Below are 21,239 nucleotides of genomic sequence, written 5' to 3'. Positions count from 1 at the left end.
CGGTAGGACAAACGGACATGAACACAGTAATAGTGTCTGACTGATTATGACGTAACAAAAAAAATTAGCCAATGAGAGGCCATTATTGACCAATGGTAAAATTTATAGTGGCGTCTCATTGGCTAATTTTTTTTGTTACGTCATAATCAGACAGAATTAAAATTAACGAATAAAAGCTATCTATCTCGGACGGACGGACGTACGGACGGACGGACCGACCCTAATTTTAGGTAAGCTTTGCTTTTTAAAAGTAAAGGATATAAGAGAGAAAGAAAAAGATAGTCATCCAAAAATTGAAGGAAAGCAAAACAAATATTCTCATATAGATTAATTTCTCTTTGGTTATGTTTACGTTTCAATAAAATCATTAAAGCGAATAGAATAAAAAAATTACCATTAATTGTTTAAGTTTTAATTTCTGACAAACCTAACTTTCTTTATTTTTAATTAGATATCTGTAAATGACTTAAAAGTACACATAACGAAGTTCATGATCTGAAATTGTCCGTATGACTTTATTCTAAAACAATTCTAAAACAATAAAAAGTCTAGATAAACAATTTCTTGAATGGTCCAATTAAATTCTACGGCGTGAACAATCCGACCATATTTTTTTTGTACAAATTTGCAGAAATGTTTGTCTGCTATGAATTCCTTTTGTTTCATTGTTCATCTAGATTCTAGAGAAATATAAATATTTCCAAAACATTTAGGCCTATCTATGTGATAGAGTTAATCATAGAGTAGATCGAAAGACCGATATTGAAATATACACTTATAATATTTTTGTCCCTTATTATATTTTAATTGTTATAAGCATTAAAACAAAGGCAATATTTTTAGTAGCACAGCAATATCTAGCTATTAACATTTTAATAAAAGAAGAAGTATAACTAGTAATATGCTGTTTTATAGTAACCTTTGTTTGATTAACTTTAAAGTTATTAATGTCTTTGAAACCATCAAGAAGTCTTTTTATTTGTTGAAGCTCTTTTTAAATCAAAATTTGTACATTGGTTTTTAAAACCTTCTATACGTTTCTAATTATTCAGTAAATTATCTTTCTTGAATTTGTATATAAATTTGTGAAAAAGGGGTAAAAACCGTAAGGGGCGGGGGTGGAAGAAAGTCGCTACCATAAAACAAGTGCTTGGGGGGAAAGTCTAAGCCAAAGGGTGGTGGTTGCGTGCGCGTAGTGGCTTATAAAGGTAAGGGGGAGGGGGAAAGTCTTAAAGAACCATATTGCCTGAGAAAGAAGAACAAGAAGGGGAGGGAACGGGGGGAGGGGGAAGATGACATGCAGAAAAATAAAATTCGGGACAAAATCAGGTGAAATCATTACACGTTAACAAATACATACATACGTCCAGTCCATAGTGATATCACACAAATTTATTAGTGAAACTTCACTAAAAATATCCATTTTAACATGGAATTTTTAGGATTTACCACTCAAAAAGGGGACCCGAAAGAAAAAAGTAACCCTAAACAAAATACTGAAAAAAGTGTAAAAATGTTACAATCAACAAAAGTTACTTACTCGGTCTGTGTTATTTCTGCTATTGCTTTAGCTCTAAGACTTCATAGATTAGGTAAATATAAAATAATTTTATAATATATGAAAAAAAAGAAGATTTCTTTTATGGTATGTTTTATTAATTATTTTATGCAAATTATTTAATTTCTTCATTATTTATTATTTTTAAAGAAAATTTTCAAAACTGAAATACACTTCAAAATAGAAAGTTTATTTTCATGACATTAGATTTTGTTGACGTATGCATTTTGATATAATATTAACCCACGGAATTAGTGTAACATGTCGGTTTGCTCTCGGGTTCGAGTCACCACATCACGTCATGCTGAAGACGGTAAAAATAGTACTTACTGCTGCTACGTCAGGCGTGTGACATGAATAGTAAGAGTAGGGGGAAAGCCTTGGCTCTGAAACAGGCACAACTCATTACCATTCACAGTTAGGACTTCTAGGAAAGCGTAATACAATCAAAGGGTTAGTTGTCTAAATAGCGATTGGACGCGTAACACCTTAATTCTAATAGGAGTATGTTTTAAGGGGTGTGAAGTATTTCTTTCTTTTTTTCTTATTTTTATAAAAAAATCTTTTTTAGTTTTAAAATACTGGGTGAAAATTACAATTTTTCTTCTTTCAAAATAATAAGGGAAAAATTTTCTTTGCTTACTTTTTATCATTTTTAGATTCACTGAACGTTATATGCTGGGATGAGACTCATTTTGGCAAGTTTGCGGGTTGGTACATCAACCAATCAAATTTCTTTGATCTACATCCTCCTTTGGGTAAGTCTTGTTCTTGTTGCAATAGATATGTAAACAACTATTTACTGTTAATGTTACCAAAAGTTTTGTAAACTCTTATACGTTGGTTTAATAACTTTCGGCACTTTTATATTGATTGGATGCTCTAAACTATCATTGTATAAACTTTTTTTGATAATTGTATCGAGTTTTATCGAGGCTTTTATGTTAATAAAATTTTGTTTAGACTTACAAATTAATGTTCTGCTTAAAGTTTAAAAACAAGAATTATTGTTCATCTGTACTTAGAACTTCGCTTTTATAGATGTTGTCATCCTTGTTATTTTACTTTTAATAACCTTGTCCTAAAATTTTTTTAAACTTTAAACTAATGATTCATTTAGGTAAAGAGCTTATCGCTGGAATGGGATATCTAACTGGTTATGATGGATCTGAACGTTTTCACTTTCCAGGTATTTATCGTTATTTTAGCCTGTTACTAGATTAAATTTATTGGAGTAAATAATGATATGGTGTAAGATCCAAGTAATAATAAATCAATTATAATATTATTCTAATGCTATTCTAACTAAAAAATTAAGTTGATAATTTAAATTGACAGGAACACTTTCTCTTAAGAGAAAAGACGGACAGCCCAAGTAAATAATGAGTGTCTTTGCAAATAAATACATTTTTAAAATGCCCATCCTTAGCATGATTTAAAAATACCAAGCCTAAGTGTATTTTTGTAATACCCAGGCTAAGACGACATTATATAACATTTATTTTTATTTTTAGGATACGAGTTTGAAAATTATGATAAAGTTATTGGGATGCGGATAGGCTGCACTATTCTGGGCATGCTTGTGGTTCCATTCAGGTGAACCTTTTTTTGTTATATTTTTTAAAAGGCAAAGCTACTATAAAATAATAATATTATGTCTCCTGGTCTGCTTATTGACACTTTGGCTTACCAACCCAAAGAATTTGAGGCTGCTATATTAAATTTTGACTGTAAAAGAGCTCGGATCAAATTAACTTCTAAAATAATTTTTTTAGTTTTTTGTTTGTGCATGCCAAGACAAAGAGCTTGACAGCTGCAATTTTGGCCTCTTCATTTGTTACTTTTGATAATGGTAAGTTTTTTTTCAGGCCTCTTGATAGTATTTATTTTTACTTTTTCCAACAATCAAATTTGTTTAAAGACACTTTCCAGTTATTTGTATGGCCCCAAGGACATATTGTCTCCAAAAAGTTTTTCTGTCTGTGTGTCAGTCAGTAAAATTATATTTTCAGTCCTTCTATGCATGCAGTAATTGATCGAATGTATATCTGCCACAGTGGTTTTCGGATTCTCACTTTTCTTTTGTTAAAATCTATAATTAATTTTTGTATATACACGAAAGAACAGTATTTTTTTCATCTAAAAAATGCACAAGTTTTCATGAAAATTAATCTTGTTTTATATGAAATCTATATCTACTACGTACCCTCTGTATATAAATATAATCTTAAAATACATAATCATGGAATGAAAAAAAATAGGAGGAAAAATATAATTAATGTAATTTACTTAATTTTAGGTTTGATTGTTTTAACTCGCCACATTCTGCTGGACCCAATTTTGATTTGTTTTATCTTTGGCTCTGCTATGGGAGATGCTAAATTCAGGTAAGGATTTGTTTATAAAGTACACTAAATAACCTTAATGGTCAACTCTGGACCTCTGGAGATTGATTTACTAGACTTTCTAATATTTCTGATTTATCTGTGCAGTTATACAGCTGTCGAATAGTCATTTTTATCTTAAAATCTAGCTTTATATACACGAATTAAGATTTTTAAAAAATAATGAGAAAAAAGTTAATTTTATTCAAACAAATAACAGTTTACAACATGTATGCATTGTAAATTTTTGGTTATACTTCTCTTTCTATTTACTTGAAGAAAAAAAATTAAAAGATTTTCATTGGAATTTTAATACTTTTAGGAGTACGAATAAAGTATTTGGAACAGAATGGTGGTTTTGGCTGCTTTTTACTGGAATAAATTTAGGTATGATATTTAAAAAATTTCATTGAAGCTTATTCTAATTTTATTCTTTATTATTGGGCAGAAAACTTGCATTTTGAACTGCAACATACAATTTTTTATTTAGGTTGTGCTCTCTCAACAAAACATGTTGGTCTGTTCGTTGTTGCATATGTCGGTATTTCTACCATTCAAGAATTATGGGGTCTCATGGGCGACAAGAAAACTAGCCTTCTGCAATTTACCAAACATTTTCTTGCTAGGTTAGTTTTTCAAATATTGCCTAGCTAATCATTGTTAAATTAAGGGATAAGATAATTGAAGATAATTTGATGTACACCTCGAATTACAACCAATTAAATTATCCCTTCTGCAGATTGAAATTATTGGAAGAAAAGTTTAGACACTGCTAGTTTGTATTGACAAATCAATATTAAATAAAAGGGCAACTTATTAGAAATCGACTCTGTTAATTTGTGAAAATCGTTTTAATTTATAGACGATTATTTCCTTCCTCACTAATTATAAAACTTACCAGGGAGTAAGGGAGGGGACAATGGGCAATTAATTCAATATAATAGTTATCAAAGAAAGGCCATGAAATCCAGATTAATCCAATAAATTTGGAGGAAATTATAAAGGGACTGTTAATTAAATAATAGATTTCCATAGCGTCATGTAAAGTGAAATCACAACTTGTTTTTGATGAAATATATTGAGGTTGGTTGGTGTGATTTTTATATTACAAGATTATTGGACCCGGCCAGCTGCTAGCTGGCTGGGCAAGAATATGACTGCCTCTTTTTATTCTGTTTATTTCCCTTGCCCCTTGCCCCCACCTCCCTTCTCCCTTCTCCCCGTCTGCTACATTCAAAACTAACACAACGAGTAGTTATTTCTCTTGCCCCCACTTCCCTTTTCCCTTCTCCCCGTCTGCAATATTCAAAACAAACACAACGAGTAGCGGCATTTCATGCGCTAGTACCCAAACTCAGTCAGAAACTGCCAAATTCTTGCACATTCCCTTTAAGCCAGTACCCAAAGTTTGAGACTCCTAAACATTGAATATTCGATCTATTGTCCCCTCCCTTACTCCCTGAAAACTTACGGCCTTCTCCTAGACAAACAGGACAGATTAACATATTAAATCTTTTTTATAATGTAAAATAATCATGTATTTTAGATTTGTTGGCCTGATCCTGGTGCCTGCCATGATTTACCTGGGAGCTTTTTATATCCATTTTGCAGTGGCTCATAAAAGTAACTATATGGATGAAACTCAACAACCTATATGGAGGGTAAGCAACATTTTAAGTAGCAAAGCTATTCTATAAATAAATTTTATTATAATATAATATAAATAATTCTCATTTCTAAATAAATTGAAGTTTACGTTTATTCGTTTGTTACTTTAGGTCGTGTTATGTTAGGTTATATTGTATAATGGGTAGTCCCGCTTGATTAGGGCAACCCTGACTGAAGCCTCGCTAGGGTTAAGTATTACAAAGCCCCCTCCTTACTTCAAAACTTCCTACAAATTCCCCCATTATTAAAATTAGAATTAAAATAAGGAGGAATGTCGTTAGTGCTCGACAGACACTTTGTGGGAAAGCATTATTTTTTTTCTAATGAACTAATTTTTATTTGATTTTAGACAATAATAACAGACAGCATATTGTACAAGATTAATATTCAGAAATACCTCACATACAATATGGATATCAAGTTAGAGTAAGTTTACTTACATAAATAATTTTATAATGACGACATTAAGATGCTTCTTATACATTTTGTCAAAGAGTTCTTAAACTATGTATTATATTATTTTATGTTAATTTATCATTTAAGCAAAGATCGATTTAAATGATCACTATTGCAATAAATAGTCAATCAGGCATAATTGTCCGACATAATTTCTCTGATTTCTAGCATACGAAGAATTTGGTTTTATTTAGTCACCTATATTTTATTATCGTAATAAGAGCGGCAAAGTACTCCGAAGTAGAATATAATTTCCTCAATCAAAGCTACATTTTCGGACCAAAATGTACACTTTCTTAAAATAATATGGTGTGATTGTTCCTACATTTAGTTACTATTGTTCAAAATTATAGGAAGTGTTGAAAAATGTTTTGTACAAGTTTATACTATTTTTCTTACTAATTATTAATTTATTGAACTATTAAGGAATCCGATGGTAAAAAGTGGCTACCTCCATTCTCACCCCCACAACTATCCCAGTGGCTATGGAATAAGACAACAAATGGTAAGTAATATATCAAGTTATTACCCTAGGTTCTTAATCAAACATACTAATTTCAATAATTTATGGCAGCCAAAGAATTTTGTTTGAATTTAATTGGTTGGTTCAAATTAGCAGTGTCACTACTTTTTGTATGATTGTCTGTATTAACAGTTAATTAAATTCTGCTATATTTTACCGACTTTTTTTTTCAGATAACAGTTTATTGTTTTTTATTTATCAAGCAATTGAAAACTCCCAATGATGCGCTACTTATGCGTAGATTTTGCATTTGTGTAGATTTTCTGAATAGTAGTATTTCTGAAAAGGTCTAATCATAATCTATTCATAACAGTTCTAATAATATGCTATGCAAACCGATCATAATTTTAAAGAAATTTTATTGTATTAAATACAACTTTTTTCTCATTTTAAGAGTAAATGTATTTTTATAGGTAAAAACAAATATTTTAAAAATAATTTAAGATTTTTTTAAAATTTAATTTTTGCAAATATTTTTTTTGATAGTGTCTTGGGAGTACTATAAACAATTATAGATCATTAAATGATAACATAATCAACCTTTAAATTACAAGAAAACTTTGTTTGTAAACATTTAAATTATTTTAGTGGAAACAATTTATTTTTTATTTACTTATCCCTGTATCCCTGAGTAAGGATGAAATTACAAGAAACAGGTGCAGACTGCAGTTTTCAATAATTTATACCATCAGGTTAAAAATTAAAGTCATACCTTTCATGCAAACTCAGCACTTTTAATTATAGTGCTTTAGAATTAGTTTTTTTAGTAGAGTGTTTTTTGATTAGGTTTAAAAAAAAGATTTAAAAAGTAAAAACAATTTGGGATATTTTCCCTCACATGGACCAAAAATGTTTCTGGTACTTTCAAAGGGCATTTACCCTGCAGGACCCTATGCGTTATTTTGTGTTCACATTTAATGCTATTAACTTTTAAAACTTGTTTGTTAGTTATCCTTGACAGAAAAATTTTGGACAATAAAACACTTCCTGTATGAAAATTAGAGTTGGGGAGTTAATGTAATTAGGAAAAGCAGATGAATTTCAAATAACCATATATATTACCATAATTTCACAGCGTAAACAAGCTAAAGATAATTTTCTTCTTATACCTTTTTAAAAAATTATTATTTTATGAAAATCATATCGAAATATAATTTAATTAAAGTTTTAGCTAAGATTTTCTAAATCTACGGATCTACTTTTCTATGAAAATATCTAAAAAAAGCAGTGGCGTGCACAGTGCTTCACCAGGAGTTGGTGCAACCGTTAGCGATTGAAAAAAGTGAAAGACAGGCCTTCCCAATATTAGTTTTAAGGAGGGCGTTGACACCCTTCTACACAATCCTAAAACATGCCACTGATATCGCGTATTTTCCACATTTTTACGACAAATTAAAATAAAATTTATGTTCAGATCCTTAACTTTACGAGGGGGAGGAGTAATGTAATTAATAATGAGGAGAATACCAATACAAGATGTTATGTTAAGTTGGCAGCGCAGCTACATTATAAAAATGATCTTCAAACAACAAAAATAGGAGAAATTTTGATTTTAAAACTTTTACAACCAAAAAAAAATTACTGCCTCTTGAGCCATATTTTAGTACATAAATTATCTTAAAAATTGTGTATTATTTATGTGATTTAACATCTCATCACACAAATTATTATTCACGTCCATGAATCAGGAATGTCCTTGTTAATTTGTCTCATTTTATTCTGCACGTCTATTGACATTTTTGAAAGCGAAGCTTTTCTATAATTAGGGTCGGTCCGTCCTTAACGGATAGCTTTTTTGGGGTATAGTCCTTTCCACGACATCCCTCCATAAGGAGCGATTCTTCGTATTTTTCACAGTAGCTTTTCTCCTATTTCTAGCCCCTGCGGGGCCAATTACTTAACCCTGTGGGGCAATCACCTAACACAATATAACCTAACCTAACCTAAAATAACCTATAAAAAGCCATTTTAAGAATACGAAGAATCGCTCCTTATGGAGGGATGTCGTGGAAAGGACTATACCCTTTTTTTGTTAATTTAAACATGTTATAATTTCTTAACAGATATCAAACTTTGTATGATTTTTTCTATAACAATTAGGTATGATTTAGGAAACGTAGCATTTCTATAATCGTTAACAGAAAGTCAGTACGTCCATTTTAACATGCTATTTTTTTTAATTTTGACAGCAAATTTTACTATATGATATAATTACATATACTGATTTTTACCCATAACAACAAGGTACAATGATATAAGCAATTCATCTCTATAATCAAGTCCTAAGAATGTAAACATGGCCTTACACATTATCCTGTATTTAAGCATTTTTTGCCAAAAATATACTTACAATTTTATTTAGACATATACATACATTTATATTAAATTTATTTAGTTTTGATACTCTACAAGTGTTAATGTTTGTTTGTCCTATTGTTTCAGAGCCTCACTTTTATGGATGTTGTAATCCTTGTTAGAATATAAACTTGAGATAATTAAACAAGTTGAGTTTCTAATTAAACAAGGATAACAACATTCATAAAAGCATAGCTCAATAAATCAAACGAATACACACACATAAACACATGTAGAGTAATTGGACATTAAATGTCAAGTTCGGACAAAAATTAATTAATTAAAGGGTAATTATTATGGATATACCAATTTTTAAAGACTTGCTTGTAAATATGCTTCGCTTAGAACATTAAAAAAACGACGGGAGGGGACATTGTGCTGTTTTTAAATTAGTCTCCAATATAATAATGTTTTATTCAGTTTTGGAGACTTCTATTGAATTTGATTGGTTGGTGCATTAAATTAAATGTCCGAATGTTTCAACCACAAATTGTGATCTACAGAAGGGGTAATTTTGTGTTTAATTATTGCATTTTTATAAAAATTTATATTTCATTGTCTTATCCCTTTAGATCCCTGACAAAAAAGTAGGAGTTACATTATAAATGGCGGGACAAAACAACCCATACAGATTATATTTTTGGGGCGAAGCTACTTTAAAAATAAGATTTTAAAGTACAGTAATCAATGATATGTATTAATACCCTTGTAAATAAATGTTATCCTATGCAAATATGGACGATAGATTGACGTACATTCCAGATGATGATTAAACAAGGATGACAACATCCATTAAAGCGAAGCTCTAAAATGGTACGACAAACGAACATTAAAACAAGTGTCATGATAATTTAATATAGGAATATGGGAATCATCATGAAAAGTTTGAAATTGATTGGACAATTCACACCTGTTTAAATTAACGAAAAGGGCTAACTAATTAAAGGGCGTTTTATTTTGACATACTTTTCAAAAAGCAAATCTTTTCTATAATTAGTGTCGGTCCGTTCCGAACGGATAGCTTTTTTCGTTAATTTAGGCATGTTAGAATTTTCCTATCGATTTCAAACTTTGCATGGTGATTCCTGTAGTAGTTAGGTACGATTTAGAAAGCGTAGCAACTCTATAATCATTACAAGAACGTCCGTACGTCCATTATAAACATATTTAATTTTTACTTTTTTACCAAAAAATTTTTATGTGATGTAATTATTGGATTGATCTGAATTTTGGTATATTGATTCCTTGGAACAGCAAAGTACATTATTATAAGCGAAGCAACTCTACAATCAAGTCATAAAAATGTAAGTATGTACATAGACATTATTATGTATTTTTCAACAAAATTTACTTAGAATTTTGCTTCTACTCTTATACATTTATATTCTGATTATTCAGTTCTGACATCATACAAGTGATGATGTCCGTTTGTCCTACTGTTTCAGTGCTTCGCTTTTATGGATGTTGCCATCCCTGTTTTTAAAGTCTTGTTAGTAAATATGCTTCGCTTATAACATTATAAAAACAAAGTGGGGGGATATTGTGCTGTTTTTAAACAAGTCCCAAAAGTTTTACAAAAACAACCCAGGAAAACCATCCTTTTCTGTCCAAACACCCAGGGTATCAGGTTAAGTAACACCCATCAGACAACTAACTCTTTGATTACACGACCTTTGTCTCCGAAGTCCTAACAGTGCATGGTATGAGTTGCTCCTGTTTTGAGCCAAGGCATTCCCCCTACTCTATCTATTTATGTCGCGCACCTAACATAGTACAAGTAGGAACAACTTTTGATGTCTTTAGTTATGACGCAGTGTTAAACCTATCACCTCCCGACGACGAGCGGATGCGCTATGTTTTGAGCAACGGTCGTGAGTTAAATTGAAAACTACTAGCAGAGAAAAACCTTTCCTATTTACCGACGGAATGATCGACGATCAAATTATTGAGTAGCTTCACTCAAAGAGAGAGAGTGGAGGGGACTATGGGCTATTTATTACACTAGTCTAAAAACCAAAAGTTTTATAATAATGTTTTCTTATTCGTTGGCTTAACATCTTTGGGAACTTTTAATAACTTTTGGTAACTTTGTTAAGTTGAGTGCCCAAACGTTTTAACCACTAATTATAACCTACAAGAGGGTTAATTTTTGGGTATTTATATTAGGGATGTACATTAATTTATTGGCAATTTTCTTATTCCTTTAAATCCCTGAGCTTTCTTAGACAGGTGAGAATTGTTTCTTATGGTGTTTTATTCTTACAACAAAATAAATTTTTTTGGAATTAAAAGAAACAAAGTATATAGTTCTATGAGAACTTGTGAGCAGTTATAGAAAAATTAAAAAATAGAAAGACAGCACAAAATGATTAGGTATATGCATTAAAATTCAGCAATAAGACTTATAACATATCGGTAAGAAATTACTAAATTTGTAAAACAATAATACATGGATATTTGCTGTAGTGTTTATTTGTCGCTGTGTATGAAATCCATATCAAGTTACTACTATTATTGGACATTTAGTGTGAATTCGAAACAGTCCAGAAAAACATTACTGGATATTATAGACTTAGAGTTGACTAGTTTAGCCAAAGTCTTTTATACTTTATATATAAGAAACAAAACATTGAAAATAATAACATTTCATTTTGGTATTTCCTAAATTCATTGAAGGCCCTTTAATATTTTGACTAAAAGATTAGAAGCAATCTTTTCTAAGCAAGATTATTGAGTATTTTAAGATAATTTTATCTCTTCTTTACACAATTTTATTTATGATCATTTGCCAATAAAAAAAAAATGGAAATTGTATAAACACCATGTAACATCATATTACTTCCGTTCACCAATGTCGATTAGGAAGGGTGTTTACATGGGGCGTAGAAGGGGATTTGAGACCACCTTTTTTAGAATTCAGGATTGGTTTAACCTCCAGAATACAACCAAATTGAATCTTCAAAATTTTAAATAACATTGACAAGAAAGGTATTTTTTAAAGGTTTAACCGTTTTGACACTTAAAGGAGAGAGTATATTCGATAAAAAATATCCTGAATTGGAGAGAACACCGAAAAAAAAGTAATTTTTGCCATTTTTTTTCTATTTAGCTTAGATCTGAACTTCCTGATATCATTTTAGAATTTTTTTGTTAATAAGTGATCATATTAAATAGCCCAACTTTTATTTGATTTTGAATATTCCCCTGTCCCCACGCAGTCTATACGTTTTTTCTACATTTATGTCCATTCAGAAAATCTATTTCAGAAAACCTATAGTCAATCGATACAATTGACTTTGCTACAATAAAATTTAAAAACAAATATTTTTCCTTTGTAAAATCCTAACGTGGTTAGGCATGTCTAAGGTAGAATATTAAAATATTTGATAAGAATATTATTTTAAAAGCTTTTCCTTGTTCTTCAATTTCCTACTATTCCAAGAAACAGAGACATACATTAGGCGATAAAAAGTAGTTCAAACTGTGGATTATTGGTATGTACATATTTAGAACACAGTAATAGTGTCTGACTAATTATGACGTAACAAAAAAAAATTAGCCAATGAGAGGCCACTATAAATTTTACCATTGGTCAATAACGGCCTCTCATTGGCTAATTTTTTTTTGTTACGTCATAATCAGTCAGACACTATTACTGTGTTCACATATTTATAATTTTTAATCTTTTGTTCATATTCATAAAAGTTTAGACACTTTTGTTATTGATTATTTGTCCATACAAAAGCCTGAAATAAAAAAAACATCCAACAGACAACCATATCTTTTAATAAATGACCTTTGTTTTTCACGTCCTTAATATGAACTTGATATTTGGCCGAGAATTTAGTTGAACAAAATTTAAAGTTTGAGCAGATAACATTTGGGGTTTGGAAGATAATATAGTTCGTGGACTGTGTTTTAAAATTTGTCATCACAATAAATGTATGAGTATAGATGTATTATCCAGACAAATACCTGGACCAAGTGGTGCATGGAGAACCTTTTCGTCAGCTATTTTGTAGGGGCTCAGCTGTGTTTATATTTCCGACGCTTTTAGCTTATTTCAAATACCCAATACAAAATTGAACAAGGTTTTTTAATAAGTGTACAAGTCACTTTATCAGACTGGAAGCCTTGGGCCTTGACTACACTTAATATAGCTAGCGCAGCTGCCGCTAATTACTTATTCTAGCGAAAAAATAAAAATAGTGTTGTCAAAGTTTCCCCCCCAAACCATCACATTAAAAGACTAAAATCGCTGAATAAATGTTCCTTTTGTTAAATTTTAAATGGTATTCATTGATTCTAAGACTTTTCCTTGTTGGGAAATAATACAATGAAAGAAATTATGCTAAAATCTTTCAATTTATTTCATCTTCTCTTCATACAAGTGGATAATTGATGAACATCCCTAATGATATTAATGTATATTACAATTAGTGATTGAAAAGTTGAGCACTTGTCTAAAAGTACTAACCAATCAAAATTCAATAATAGTTCACAAAGTTGTTAAGAAAATATTACTATAAGACTTCAGGGTAGTGTAATAAACAGCTCAAAGTCCCCCCTCCCCCCTCCTTGAATTCAATTGCTTGTTTTAGTAACGTGGCTACTCATACAACCATAGTAATTTATTTTTTTTAAAACTAGAATGTAAACTAGAATGTTATGTTGAAGATATTGGGATATTACGTTTCAACTTCCCAGGCTAGCTTAGAAAATTAGGATATTGTCCCTTTCATGACTTGGCCTCTTAAGGGGCGTTTCGTCGTGTTTTCACAGTAGCTTTTGATAGGTTATTTTGGTTTAGGTTAGGTGATTGCCCCGGAGGTTTTTGCAATTGGCTCCGCAGAGTAAGATCCTTCCGTAGTAGCTAGAAATAGGAGAGAAGCTGCTGTGAAAATACGACGAAAAGCCCCTTAAGAGGGACTCTACCCGAAAATTTTTATGGCCCATTGATTATATTAAACATAAACCATCAATCATTTATTTCAGGTCACCGGTTATTTCCATGAAGATCCTAATAACTACTGGTTCTTCAAACCCTGGGGAAATGGAGCTCTAAACAAAGACGACAATCTTGTCAGGAAAATAAATTATCAACCTTTAATACCATACTGTAAAGAAATGAAATTTATGTATCAGAGTGAGTGTGTGTCTGCTCAATCTTCACGGTAAAGAAGAATCCTATCGGTTGAGCGGTTTTCGAAATTCCAAGAGATAAACAGTCAAACCTTCTGTTACTTTTATATAAGGATATAGTTTAATAAAAACATTTAATGGAAGTGATATAAATCTACGCAAAATAATGTTATTGCGTATTTTTAGTTTATATTCCGAACAAAAAGGAAATAACGAGCTGACGCTACAAAAAAGAGGAAAACATTTAAAAAAGAACAATAATAAACATTTGATCATTATAATTTTCTTCTTCCTTTTAAAACCTAGACTAGGATTAAACAATGGACGATGCATTGACATATCATTGGTTGAAAAGATTGGACACTGCTGGTAAGCACAGCACCTGAGAGTTTTTCTTAAAGTTTTTAAAACAACGAATAAGAAATTGTGTTTATCACACTAGGAACTAGTAAAATTTACTGTTTATGTCCCCTCCCTTCCTGTATTTAAAAACTAAAGTATAAACTAAGCTGAGTAGAACATACTTGACGTATTGAAAAAGATGACAATTTATTTGTAAATAGGAATGGAGACCTTATTGTTCTGGAACATAGAACAACAGGTAAGCAACGTTTACTGGTTGCGTAACTATAAAGTTACCTATACAATTTTTGTCGTTGTCATAAAAGAAAAACTTTAATTTTCTTAACAGTATTCAGCTTTACCAGGGGTCACTGAATGACAGGGCAGGTTTTTGGAATATATGTATAGACCTATATGTTTATTAGTATATATACTTGTGGAAGAATTTAATTATGTATTTTTAAGTAAAAACTATTATTTGATAAAATAGGATCTTTATTTTATGTTGAAGAAAAAATTTAATAATACATTTTCAAGTAAAAACTATTTTTAGTAAAATATAGATTCTTTTATTCACATGTTTGGACATATTTCTATTGTTTCTTCATGAATGATGAATGAAATAAGGATGACAACATCCACTAGTAGAGAAGCACAAAATCTATTATGAAATAGACAACGGACAAAGTGAGTTAAAGTTATCTACTATCATAACAAAGAAAAGAAAGAGATAGAATATGCAAAAACTTAAAATCTTTAAAAAATAGAATAATAGATTTAGTCGGATAGGAAGATTTAAAATTTTCAAATTAAGATCCGTTGTCAATTGATTTTTTGCCCTAACCGTAACCATTTAAACCATTTTTACATTTTTTTCGAAAACTATTTTTAAAAAAAGATCCTGGAAAGTTTATAACTATTTTTTTGATGTTGCAGCCCCCCTCGCAAGGGAAATCGCCCCTAGACGAAAATGCCCCCAAAAAAAGTAGGGGAGGGTAATCTCATTCCTGCCACTTAATTTCCTATTGGTTTGGGGAAGATTCACATAGAACACAGAATGGTTTTAGGTCATATTTCTCCTTCACTAACCCTTTAAATACATAGCCCTAAATGCTAGGGTCGCAGCCGATAGTATCTAATAATGTTCCAAATTCTGAAAAAAGTTATTAGGCTAACCTCGGAGTTGGGGATATACCTTAAATGTGCATAGATATAAAAACCCTTACTCCCAAGCTACTAGCTGTGTGCATAAGAAATGTAAACCATAAAATAACGAAAAATACGAAGTTATAACAATATGTGTGAGCATATAAATTCTTGTTGTTTTAGAATAAAGATGTTATGTAGAATATTTATTTTATCTATTTTGTCTAGTATGGTGTTTTATGGCTTCCGCTAAAGTGTCATAACTGAAAAGGGGGTGCCGCCACTTTTACCACCAACAAAAATACAACCAGGGGCGTCCAAGCTTTTTATTTTGGGGGGGTTAAAATTTTTTTAAGGGGGGGGTAATTCGGTTTTGGGGGGGGTAAAATGGCGCGCGAAGCGCGCCGCAAATTTTTTTTACCCCCCCCAAAATTTTTACCCCGGGGGTAAAATTTGCTTGGGGGGGATAATTACCCCCCCTGAAATCTGTTGGCAGGGGTAAAATTTGTTTACCCCCCCCAAAATTTACCCCCGGGGTAAAATTTTTTGGGGGGGTAAGTTAAATTTTATCAAAAATTTAGTATTAAAAATGCGCGCGAAGCGCGCAAAAAATTTTATTGTTAGAGATTTTCTATTTTGGGGGGGTATTTACCCCCCCCAAAATTGTTTGGGGGGGGGGGTAAATACCCCCTCCTAAATGGTTGGGGGTGCCTACGGCACCCCCAGGGTAGGGGTAAATTTTAAATGGGGGGGGTAAAATGAAAAAAATTTTGGGGGTGCCTACGGCACCCCCAAATTCGTTTGGGGGGGTAATCGCCCCATTACCCCCCCCCTTGGACGCCTATGAATACAACCAATGTGTTTTTGACAAAAAAAAACTTGGTGTGTTTTTGTCAATTTATATCTCAAATACACAATAAAAAATATCATGGGGCAGTTTCTAGTTATGCAATCCAATTAAATAAAGTAGCAAGGTTTTTTGTCTGTAGCTTAAGATATCGATAACCGCTGATCTGACTGAGTTCTCCATTGCAGTTAAGCGGTTTTAATCAATTCATTATTTAGATAATGACCTTAGAGTGGTTTTATGCCCTTCTCCTGCCTAGGTAATGTTTCACAAATACAGGGCGGATGGGGACAATTTATACTCGGATGGAACAATTTATACTGGTACTCAAAGATTTATAACCACGTATTCTTATCTTTGACTCAAACCTTGGGTACTTTTATTAAAATTTTTTTGGTTGTCTCTAAACTTATAGTGTCCAAACTTTTTTACTTTAATTCTTATCTAAAGAATTGAAAATTGTGTTTATTTTCATAGGGGAGGTAAATTGGTTTTTCGTTCATTGCCTTATCTAAGATCCCTGAATTAATATGAATATTATTTAATGGATGCATCACGTTATTTGTCATATATGTTCAAAATGTACAGGGTGTACTTTTTATAAACAAACATTATTTAACCATTTGATATATTTTCGTTTTTTAATACTCCCTTCCTTCTTTCAATTAACGATAACTGAAGAAATTTCTTGACTTTTTGGTCATTTAGAATTTAAATACAAATCTCAATAGATAGAAATTCAAATTATGTGTTTTCTAAATTTAATCATGGAATACAATTGTTTAGTTTAAATGTACAATCAGTTCCAATTGAGATGTTAAAAAATGAGAATTAAAAAATCATATGACTTTGCAGTTTAAATTTTTAAAGAGACTGAGTAGGAAGTAAAGTATATCATATACAGACAATATCTTTTTTTTGTGTATTATCACCAAAAATTGTAATAAAGTGTAATAATATTTTGTTGTTTTTTTAGGTCGTAACCTCCACTCTCACAAGTTCCATGCCCCAATTTCTACAAATCATTACCAGGTAAAGTTTATTATTATATCATGTAGGTTTAAGCCAGGCTCAGGCTTCACTTGGCTAAATCACAAGATATTAAAGACGGTTTGAAACATTCCTAAAAATGAAGTAAATGAGGTCCTAAATAATGCTTTTACCTTTTGAATGCTGAAACAATCCATAAATAAAAGTAACATGAGTCCTTTATGTTTTTCCTTTGTGCCTGTCTGTTGCTTAGGTCCTCGCTAACAGCTGAACCCCCCTTAAGAAAAGTAACCTATAGTAATAAGAATAGATTTTACTCTCCCTCTTCTCTTAAAAGCATTTAAGGGCGTAGCAATGCTCAATCTATTTTTAAAGTTTCAGAAATTGATTAGTCAACAAAATATAATACTGATAATAAAAAATCTCAAATTTTACATTGTAAATATAAATGTTATTCTCAAAGTAACAGAAAAAGTAAAGTATTGAATAAACTACAAATAAAAATACAAAATGATTATAAAACCATGAAATACTTTTACATTGTAGCAAAGGAACGGACAGATAGTAAAACATTCCCTAATTTTATACTAGGCCGAAATGTAAATAATTTTAAGCTTTCATTCTATATGTACTTTAAAAAAGTGATTTTTTTTCTATTTTTGTTTTTATTTTCTATTACATATAATTGTCTATATGTTTAGTGTACAAACAATTAAATGCCAATCTTACTTATTTAATCAGGTGCACACGGATACCAAATTTTATAATATTCATACTTTTTGGATATATTCGTCCAGATTTTAAGGTTATTATGACATCAATACAAAGTTGATGAAAACATAGTTAAAGATAACACGAAAATGAGATTAAGTGTGTTGGGGGTGTCCAAATATTGGGCTGTACTTATAATTTCCTTTTACCCCCACCCTCCCTGGCAAATGTCTGTGCATGCTCAAGCTAAACGATCAAGCACATTTTGGAAGCGCTGGCTGGAATGTGTCATTTGTGACGTCATAAAAATACGTTTAAAAAAGATGGATGAGAGGATAAGTTGGAAAGAAAACCCCTAAAGAAGAGATTGGTTTAGACGTATTTTTATGACGTCACACATGACACTTTCCAGCGCGTCGCACTATGAATTGACACGCTGTTTCATGGAATATCATAAAGATTTTCGGTCTCTCTCAAAATGCCCATCGAGAACTAAATATTTCCTCCTTATTTTCATATTAATTGAAAAAAAGTAGAGAGTGGTAGTTTTTTCTAATACCCAACCCTTGTGGTGGCCCTAACCCTGCCCTAACGTTGCTTAACCTAATATAACCTGCCCTAACTTTGCTTAACCTAATATAACCTTACCTAACCTGACCTTAAAAAATATACAAATATACTTAAAACCACCCCACCCATAATTATAATTGAATTGGGAGAGATTTCTGTGCTCGACTATGAACTTTGAGGGATATTGGCGACTTGTCTAACAGTACTTTATTCCTGGGACGTTATAGTTTCATTTTATTGTTTGGTAGAGCTGTGCTAATCTGTGTAAGTTAGTCACTTAATCAATCAAATTACACAAGCTGTAATCTGAATCCTTTTTTAAGTTTAGCAGCTATTCTTTTAGTGTTTTGTCTGTCTGTCTGTCCTGCTGCATTTATTTTTGTCTCTCCTTCTGTCGACAATGAAGATAATCACTTTCCTTCACTATCTCATTTATGCACTTCCCTTAACTTCCCCTTTTCATTCTTTTCCCCTTCTTCCTTCTCTACTTCCCGTTACTGCCCTCTCTTTATTCATACCAACCTTTTTTTGTAATTACAAAAAGCTTCGCTACTATTGGACGTCATCCTCCTTGTTTGTACACGTATATCACTTGTCTAAACAAAAATAGCAGGGAGGGAACAGTGCCATTAAATTATACTGGCCCCAATGTTACATGTATGTTTTCTCATTCTTTGGCTTAGAACTTTGAGTATTTTGATTAGATCCTGTTTGGTGGTAAAACAATCATTATTCAAAATATCAAGTAATGCTATATCAAAGAAAAGAAAATGCTAAAACCTAAGAAATCAATATTTGATAAAAAATAGGAGATACTAAGATACAAATTAATTTATGCCACTGAATATCTGTTTCCATCCATGCATATAATATGGATACAAAAACATAGAAGAAAAAAACACGTTTAAGAACAAATCATAATTTATTCAAGAAATACTTTTCATATTTGTGAAAACTTTTTTTGGATATATTTTTCTAGGGATGATTTTTTCTTAGGAGGTTTAACGAACTCTCTCCCAAAATAGCAATGAGCCTTCTCATGGCCTTTACACAGCTTCACTAAAAAAAAGAATCATATAAGTATTAAGCTATAGACACACAGACGTCTTGTAAAGAATAGAGTATTTTTTTGGAAGGGGGGGGGGGGGTTAGGGAGTGGTTAGGTAAATTTTTAAAATTACATTTTTATCCTAGGAGGGGTCGTCATAATTGAGATATTGAACCTAGGTATGTGAATGTAGATCTACATAGTTTATAAAAGACATGATAAACAATGTAAATACAAAAAGATACAAAGCAAGATAAGTGATACCCGTCTGAATATCTAAGTCATAAAAATAGGTGGCTTGGTTCCAGAGAGGGAGATGAGATTCGATTGAAAAATTATACTTGTAGCCAAATATACTCTTACTAGTGGATAAGCCCCTAGAGGCATCTAGGGTCACTTTAAAGCTTTGCTGTTAAAGAAAGTCATTTTTGTTAATCGGTATTTGAGTACAACCATCCAAACCTCTTGTTTATTTTATACAAGAATAATAAATGAATAAAAGAATATATCTTTAGGTCAATAATTGAATTAAAAAGATGTTTGGCAATTGTTTAATAAAATATACATAAAATTTACATCAATAGTTTTTTTTAGTAGGCTACACCACTAGAGGCCTCTAGGGGAACTTGAGGGATCGAAGGAAGGAAGTCGACTCCAGGGGCGTCCAAGCTTTTTTATTTGGGGGAGTACAATTTTTTTAAGGGGGGTAATTTGGATTTGGGAGGGGGGGGGGGGGTAAAATTTTTACCCCGCCAAAATTTATACCTCGGGAGTAATTACCCCCCCTTGAAATCTGTTGGCAGGGATAAATTTCTTTAACACCCTCCCCCCCCCCAAATTTACCCCCGGGGTAAAATTTTTTGGGGAGGGTAATTTAATAATGTAAAAAGGTACCTATTTAATAATGAAATACTATCTAATATTTAGCAGTAAAAATGCGCGCGAAGCGCGCCAAATTTTTTTTGTTAGGAATTGTTTATTTGGGGGGGGGGGGTATTTACACCCCCAAAAATTGTTTGGGGTGAAAATACCCCCCTCCTTAATGGTTTGGGGTGCCTACGGCGCCCTCAAGGTAGGGGTAAATTCTAAATGGGGGGGGGGGGGGTTAATCACCACTTTAACTCCACCACTTTGGACGTCTTTGGTCGACTCTCTACCTTCGATTTTAGTTTTCAAAAGAAAGTACACTCCCACAAAAAAAGTTTTTACAAATTTCATGAAGAATCTTTACTGTTAATGAGAACCATATCGGCCCAGCGTTTAGCGAGATCCTTCGGTTCAAACATGCAGCATCCTGTTAATTTCATTAAGGGATCACATTTAAACAGTAAAATATCACACATCTTACTAAATAGTACAAAAATATATTTCTGATACTGATATGTTGTTTATGGACATTGTTTTATCTTATTATAAACATTGTATATTTCTCATTTATTAAGTTCTGCCATATTCAATATTCATGGTAAATGTCTTGCATGCCAAATATGTAGCTAAGA

General features: G+C 31.6%; 1 protein-coding gene across 1 annotated transcript in view; it reads left to right on the top strand.

The window, feature by feature from the left end:
- The first annotated feature begins 1,330 nt into the window (after positions 1-1,330).
- The window catches only part of LOC145311696 (protein O-mannosyl-transferase 2-like), a 29,135-nt gene continuing 9,226 nt past the window's right edge, over positions 1,331-21,239 (top strand). Inside the window, exons 1-14 of the mRNA XM_080150663.1 lie at positions 1,331-1,592; positions 2,218-2,316; positions 2,679-2,747; positions 3,073-3,154; positions 3,334-3,410; positions 3,858-3,945; positions 4,265-4,329; positions 4,433-4,568; positions 5,489-5,603; positions 5,960-6,036; positions 6,493-6,571; positions 13,940-14,034; positions 14,653-14,687; positions 17,398-17,453. Coding sequence (XP_080006789.1) covers positions 1,430-1,592; positions 2,218-2,316; positions 2,679-2,747; positions 3,073-3,154; positions 3,334-3,410; positions 3,858-3,945; positions 4,265-4,329; positions 4,433-4,568; positions 5,489-5,603; positions 5,960-6,036; positions 6,493-6,571; positions 13,940-14,034; positions 14,653-14,687; positions 17,398-17,453 — 1,236 coding nt within the window. The 5' untranslated portion in view covers positions 1,331-1,429. The remainder of the gene's footprint in view (positions 1,593-2,217; positions 2,317-2,678; positions 2,748-3,072; positions 3,155-3,333; positions 3,411-3,857; positions 3,946-4,264; positions 4,330-4,432; positions 4,569-5,488; positions 5,604-5,959; positions 6,037-6,492; positions 6,572-13,939; positions 14,035-14,652; positions 14,688-17,397; positions 17,454-21,239) is intronic.

Source organism: Acartia tonsa, chromosome 2 (assembly GCF_053477335.1).
Source record: "Acartia tonsa isolate MP-2025a chromosome 2, ASM5347733v1, whole genome shotgun sequence".
NCBI classification, from domain to species: domain Eukaryota; kingdom Metazoa; phylum Arthropoda; class Copepoda; order Calanoida; family Acartiidae; genus Acartia; species Acartia tonsa.
Note: the sequence above shows the minus strand (reverse complement) of the source record. Positions and strands in the feature narration are given on the sequence as shown.